Source organism: Nicotiana tabacum, chromosome 6 (genome assembly GCF_000715075.1).
Source record: "Nicotiana tabacum cultivar K326 chromosome 6, ASM71507v2, whole genome shotgun sequence".
Lineage (NCBI taxonomy): Eukaryota > Viridiplantae > Streptophyta > Magnoliopsida > Solanales > Solanaceae > Nicotiana > Nicotiana tabacum.
In genome coordinates this window covers 10,002,183-10,009,538 of record NC_134085.1, presented here as the reverse complement: position 1 = coordinate 10,009,538, position 7,356 = coordinate 10,002,183, and the positions used below count along the sequence as shown (strand labels likewise).

General features: G+C 33.3%; 1 protein-coding gene across 1 annotated transcript; it reads right to left on the bottom strand.

The window, feature by feature from the left end:
• Window positions 1–2,364: 2,364 nt before the first annotated feature.
• LOC107760310 (GDSL esterase/lipase At1g71691-like) lies at window positions 2,365–6,348 on the bottom strand. Its single transcript, XM_016578346.2, has 5 exons — window positions 5,935–6,348; window positions 4,784–4,917; window positions 4,388–4,627; window positions 3,621–3,870; window positions 2,365–2,763 (listed from the first exon to the last, which is right to left on the bottom strand). The coding sequence occupies exons 1-5, from the start codon at window positions 6,227–6,229 to the stop codon at window positions 2,543–2,545; spliced, it is 1,140 nt and encodes a 379-aa protein (XP_016433832.1). The 5' UTR covers window positions 6,230–6,348; the 3' UTR covers window positions 2,365–2,542.
• Window positions 6,349–7,356: the final 1,008 nt, after the last annotated feature.

The window sequence follows — 7,356 nt, the reverse complement described above, 5'->3', positions numbered from 1 at the left end:
CAACTACTATACCAAAAATTATGACAACCACCAAATAATAAATAAGACAATAAAACAACAATAAAGGGAACACCAGAATTTACGAGGTTCGGCTAATTTTGCCTACTCCTCGGACACAACCAAATATTTTATTCCACTCCAAAAATACAAGTGAAATAATACTAAAGAGAGAAGATACAAATGCCTTAAACAGATGAGAAGGCAAATGAGAGGTGTGTTTCAATCCTAAACATTAGGCCTTCTTTTATAGGGGAAAAATCCCCTCCAAACTTAACTCCCAACCAATGTGGGACTTTGGCATTTTGCCAAACTTCAACACTCACTTCTTCTTCTTCCTCTCTTCTCTGCACTCGTCTTACAGTTGGTTTTTCGAATCACTCCTGAATCAACTCTATGATCCACGAGTTAGCTAAGCTCTTGCAATCGTGTAACAGACATATACAAGATTCGAACTAAAGCTACTGGGTTCGACCGAACCCGTTCCCGACACTCTAGCTCCGCCCCTGATGGTGAGTCCATTTTGTTTTATTCCTCTTGTCCTTTTCGTGAAGCAAAAGAGGTCGAGTCAAATAGATATTACCATATGAAACCTCCGAAGGGATGTTGTTCAGTGATCTTTGATAGACGGAAGTTATTGGAGTTTTCTATTGTTGTTAGAGCTCTCTGCTGCTAAATAGAATGCAAGTGTTGCTAACAATAAACTTTGTACATTGTTTTGCTTGCAATCTTTGTTATTGTTTCGAATACTCGGTTATAACGGTGATGTCTGAATCAGTTTGTGCACTCCTCGGTTAATATGTATCGGGTTACTTTGCCCGCCTAGCTCGGGTAACTAAGTTTAAGGTACACCAAAATACTGATTGACATGATCAACTTCATTTTCTCTATGCTTCTCACTAGCAGACTAGTAATAAAGGATGTACAAACGTGTGCTACGTTCTCGAACATCCTCAATTAATCAGAGAAAGTTGTCCTAGTGACGAATGGGGTAAATATTTGTGGTGTTGTCACTTATCATCATCTTAATTAATCGTGTCCTGAACTGCATAATGAAGTTTTTTTTTACTTTTTCTTTTTGGAATATTCTAAGATACTTAGTAGAGTTATTTTTAATTTTCTTCAGGTGAGCAGTGGGAACTGGTGGAGTGTAATTGTCAGAGGCGAACCCACCTTGTACGAAAGGGGTTCAATCGAAAAAATTCATTATTTTTACTTATGAATTTCAGCAAAACAACACATAAAAGGCAAAATACTAAGACTTGAACCCATTTGACACAAACATAAGTTGCAAAGCAACGGTCAAGCGGGTTCTAAGTAAGTCTAGGTTGCCACTTCGAACCCCCACTAAAATGCTGGATTGAAGCATCATTTCTTTTTAGCTTTGCTCCTAAACATATATGTTGAACACACATTTGAATTCATTGTCCAATTCATCGCTTCTATTATAATCGTAGGAGTATATTATTTTGCTTATTGTTGCTTTGTTGTTCTTTTTCTTGTCCTTGTTTTTCTACTTCTTCTTATGATTCCTTGCTATTCTTATTAAACTTCATTTTAGTTCAAAAAAATTTAAAGCTTTTCACAAAGTGAATTTGGGTTCTCTTTTTCATAAGTATTGCTACAAGAATGAGAGTGCTTTATTGAAATTACTTGTAATCTTTTAATTTAATTTAGTTTAGATTATATTAAAATTGCTAATTTGTGTTATACTCAAAATTTTATTTTGGCGTACAATATCTTTTTTCTTTAATCATTTTGGATTAATTAGTTTAGTTTAAAAAGCTTGTTTGCCGTGTTTTGTTTGTAACTTTGTAGTTATATTTCTTAGAATTATAATACGATTTTTACGTTGGTTAAACACTTTTTGGTTAAAATTGCTAAATTTTCTAAGATAAATTTGGTAATTTATATAGATAAATTTCAAACATTTAAAGTAAATAGACTGTTAAAAAAAAAATTCTCGAACTTTAAAAAAAAATATATTTGACTTCATTTTGAAGTCATGTGATGGAAAAAAAAAAGAGCATTGCGCAAATGGTGTTTATTGGTGCACTTATACAATTGACCATCGCGATCTCACATTGAACCCGCTTGTATAAAATTCTGGGTCTGCCACGGGTGGTTGTGTGTGTTTAGAGGCGAAGTGAGGATTTGAAGTTTATGGGTTTGAGATTCTAATCTTTTTAAGTTATTGAGTTCTAAATTAATAATTTGTACATGCAATGAATCTTTGTAAGCCAAATACAAGGTGTGAACCAAAGGATTCCGCCGAACCCGTAGATAACATGCTGGCTCCGCCCTGTGTGATTTGAGGCCCTGGGGGGTGTTGTTGGTAATAGGCAGCAAAGACTGAGCATTTAAATGTGCAGAGACAAAAAAAGATATTTTCCAATCCTAACACATCCCATTAGTAGTTTAGTACAAGAGAATCTGCCTCAGGTTTTGCTGCAATTTCCAGTTCTTCACAGTCAGAATATTTTCTCAACTAAATATAGCAAAATACACACACACACAGACAAAATATATGGAAATTAAGCTTAAATTAAAGAGCAGCAAGCTGCTGAATGTTGATAGGATAAACAACATCAGGACCACCACTAAAAGCTCTCCTTCCAAATAAAATATTCACTGCTTCAGTTGGGTGAAATGCATCCCAAAATATGTATTGATCTCTGTTTGGACATGGTGTTTGCAATGGTAAACATGTTATTTGCCCTCTGTTTCTTCCTATTCCACAACACCCTCTGTCAATCACGCTAAATCCTGCAACATCATTAGAAAAAAAAAGAGAAGATTTTTGTTAATATTTTGAAAAATCTTTATGTTCATGGAAAGAAATGAGAGAAAACACAAAAAATGAAATTAAAGAATAAATGATTAACTGTTGCAATAATAGACGAAAGAAAAAAAGGAAAGGGGAAGGTGTCTTTCCTTGTCCATTTTTAATTTAGAAATATATTTACTTTTCACCTCTTTTATGACTTATTATACTTATTATATAGTTTCTATATATATAAAATTTATTTCAAAAAACTTAAAATCTATGTCTTAATTCACACTAAAAAATAGTCAATTTGACCCTCATACTCCCAAAAAAATTCAAACAAATTGAAATAAAGGGAGCATGTCTTATTTGTCTGTTCTATCCCTTTCGTGACAATACATCACGTGTATAAATTTTTTAACTTCATTAATTGATAAGAATAAATTTTATTAGAGAATATGGGTCCACATGATATATAAAAAATTAGCTTGTCTAAAATTGAAAAAAGAATATGCTAAGATTTTCATTTGCATGGATGATCATTGAGAACAAACGAATAGAAAAACCGTTCCGGTCCAATTACAAGCAAGTTATATAAATTTTAATGGGGTATTATCACTTCTACTCCACGCCAAAAAGCCGAAAAAAGTGTATAATTTTTGTATATAAAATACAGAATGTATATATATAATAAAAATATAGAGTATATTTTTTTACTATTATTTTGAAAGAGGTTATATAGTGTTATTTTTCTATTTATTTTTTAAAATATTCATGTTACTCCAAAGGGCTTCTCATGAGTTAAATATCATAAGAAGAAATAATTAGATAAGAAAGTTGTAAAATATTTTCTTACCATATCGTCTGTAATTGGCAAGTAGATCTTGGAACATATTCTTAATGTCAACGTAGATGAATTTTGAACCAGGAAGATTGGCATTTAAGTTGCTAAGCATTGACTTAACATTGTTACTGAATGGCAAAACAAGCTGATTCACTTCCTCTGAGCACACATTACCATTACCCTGTGCAAGAATACTTGGAATACAACCCATTAGTCCTACTCCACCAATCACAAATTTTCTTGCTCCCAAATTATACAATCTCTGCAATTTAAAATAAATAAATAATATAATAACATTAATTAGATAGTAAAAGAAGGTATTCATGAAGAAAAAAAAGCATTAAAAAAAGGCAGGGCAGCCGGGTGCACAAAGCATCCCATATTCACATAAAGTTCGGGGAAGAGTCATTACCCCAAGGTGTATGATTTAGACAGTCTACCCTAATGCAAACATAAGTGGCTGCTTTCGTTGCTCGAAATCATGACCTATTGGTCACATGAAGACAATTTTATCATTGCACCGAGGTATTCATGAAGACAAAAAGAATTTTAAAAAAAGGACAGGCCAGTCCGGTACACGAAGCACCCTGCATTCACGCATACTGACCAATTTTCCGAGGGGTGTGATGTAGACAACTTACCCTAATACAAGTACTAATAGCTGCTTCTATGGCTCGTACCCATAACCTATATAGGTCAAATGGAGACAACTTTATTGTTGTCTCCAAAGCTCCCCTTAAAGGATAAAAAATAAAGAGAGGAAGAAATATATATCTTACAGTAAGCTGTTGGCTATATTGTTGAACCAAGAGACTGGCATATTGCTGAGGATTATATCGATTCTTAGTGTCATAATTAGGCATTAGGTAATTGTTGAGGTAGTCATTGCTTCCCATTCCAACAAAGAACATGCATTTGGCTAATGCTTGTGCTACATCTGGTGCACCAAGATTATCTGTGATTTGATCAAGTGTGTTCTCAAAGTTCTTGATTTGCTGATTGAATGGAATTCTCCCAACCTGGAATATAATATCCAAAATTAACAAAACTCAAATAATTATTAATTTAAGTTCCTTGTCGGATTTCCTTCTTGATCAATAACAACTGCAGCATTGTCATCGTATCGAAATAAATATGAGTATATTAATTAGGAAATGCAATAATTAAGAACTTACAAAGTTTCTGCCAGTAATATCAAGAATCCCAGCAGCAGCAGAAGCATAGTTCACTCCGTAGGGCATTTTATCTCCTGAAGTATCTGCTGAAGCTTCTGTGTATGCTGGAATGAGTGGTAGTCCTAGCAATTCAGCTGTGCATGTACATGCAAAAGATTAGTATAATTTTCTGAGTGATTTTCTTCCTCAACTATTATTATATTACTTAATTATATTCCCATGATCATTATTATTATTATTATTATTATTATTATTATTATTATTATTATTATTATTATTATATTACTTAGTTATATTCCCTCAAGGCAGTAATGAGTACAGTATATCTATCAAGCCATTCTAATAACTTCTGTTTGGCTATATTGATGAAGTTAAATATAGGTTAAAAGGGTATTATATGGAAAGATTCTTTCAATTACAATCAGAGGCCGACCTACTCGTAACAATATATGAGGGGTCACCGGACCCGTTAAGCTTCCGTAAAAATCATATATATGTATGTATCTTAGTATCTATACCTTAAAAATTATAACTATAATAAATAACTTGGCACTCCGAACACTAAAAACCTTTAGGCGGGCACTGCTATAAAGAATAGTGATGCCCACATCGTATTAAAATTCTATGTCCACCTCTAATTACAAAATACAATGAAAATTAATAACAAGTTAAGTAATATATAACCTGTTGTCACGATAAAATCATCATTTGAATTGGCTGAATATAAACCCTTCTAATCTTTAGCTTAACACACATGTGGATCTAAACTTACTACCTTAATGAATAACTAGAAATCAAGCCAAAACACACTGCATAATTCTCATCTCATGCAAAATAACATCTCTATATATAAACAGTAAAAATTCCCTGCAGTAATTAAGAGTAGGATACTTAACAGTTAACATACGTAAACAAGAATCAAGAAGGTATGCAGAAATGAAATTAAATTCACTGCAATAAGAGTAGAAAATAATGATTTGTTGCTAAAAAGAAGGCAGCCGTAGTAGAAATGATTTGCTGCTTTAAAAAAATGGCAGCCCGGTGTGCAAGGCATCATGCGTTCACGAAAAGTCTAAGAAAGAGCCGCACCCCAAAGGGTGTTATGTAGACAACCTAAATGTTAAAAAAGCATGCAAGTTTAATTTAATTACCAATTTCATCAACCATAGTGTAACCATTGGAGAAACGACCAGTAGGGCCACCATCAAAATCAATTCCATAAGGAAAATAGTTGGCCTTTGCAAAAGAGGGCAAGTTGTTATTATTGCCATTGTCTATTAAAGAATCTCCAAATATAAACATGGCTGGAACCAATGCCCTTCCTCTTCCACCACCAGCTTCTGGTGCCAATGCATCATCCACTTCTTGACATATTGCACTATTCACCAACACAAACACCACAAATAATGTACAAGAAAATATCCTTATAAGCTCATTATTAGCCATTTTTCCTAAACTAGTAGGTGTGTTATATTCTTTTTGTTTTTTTTCCTTTTCTTGACAAGTTTATGATGAGAAATGAAGGGAATTATGAGAGGGTTTAATATAAAGAAGGAAGATAGCGGTGGTTGGAGAGGAGTGAATGCTTTCACCTGTAAGCTGCTGTTTGCAGTAATTAAATAAGTGAATATACTGGAATTCTTTTTGGAAATTTTGAAATTCAAAGACATATAGGCCGCGTTTTTGCCATAAATATATTATTCTTCTGATCATTCCCATCCTTTTTGGACGATAATCATTTTTAGCCTGCCGGTCGAAACTATTTTACATTCGGTAGCCTCAAAAGTATATAAAATTTGTATATTTTTTGTATATAACATACAGAAATATATATATATATATATTTGGAAATTTTGAGAATCAAAGACATATATGCCGCGTTTTTGCCATAAATATATTAGTCCGCTGATTATTCCCATCCTTTTTATCTGTCTTCTAAGGTGAAATGTTTCAACAATTTGAAGAGTATTTCAACTTGAAATAATTTGAAAAAACCTTTTGTTAGAAGGAATAATTTGTAGATTAAATTGTACAAAATAATACTGAAGTCACTAATACTTGCATTAAGGTACGGAGAGTGCCTACATAACACCGCCTTAGGTGCACCCTTCCCTGAACCCTATGTGAACACATGATGTTTCGTGGACCGATCAGCCTTTTTAAAAAAAACTTAAGTCACTTCCACAATCGATATTGTTTTGCCCTAATTTGACCTCAGATTTGACTTTCTCATTATACCAATTCTGAACATATTCTTGAAAATTTTCAAAACCTAGAAACTCGAATACAATTAAAGACGAAAAAAGTCAGCGCCACAAAAACTGAGACAGAGTTAGGTGAGTAAATGAGCTACTACTGTACAGTAACGGCTATAGTGAAAATAGTAATATATGTATTCTTATAGAGCTGTCACTACACTGTTTCTACACACACACACAAAAAAGAACAAAACCATTGGTTCCTTTGGGCAGCAGCAGCTGTTTCCTTTCATTTAATTAGCTCCATTGGCAGCTGAATAAGCGCATGAAGATGTCTTTAGGCAGAAAAAATTACATTTCCCAAGGAGGCAATGC

Coding starts and splice junctions, on each gene's coding strand:
- LOC107760310 (XM_016578346.2), bottom strand. CDS start 6,229: ATGGCTAATAATGAGCTTATAAGGATATTTTCTTGTACATTATTTGTG. Junction 4,918..5,934: donor CACTATGGTTGATGAAATTG/GTAATTAAATTA, acceptor GTACATGCACAG/CTGAATTGCTAGGACTACCA. Junction 2,764..3,620: donor TGCCAATTACAGACGATATG/GTAAGAAAATAT, acceptor ATGATGTTGCAG/GATTTAGCGTGATTGACAGA.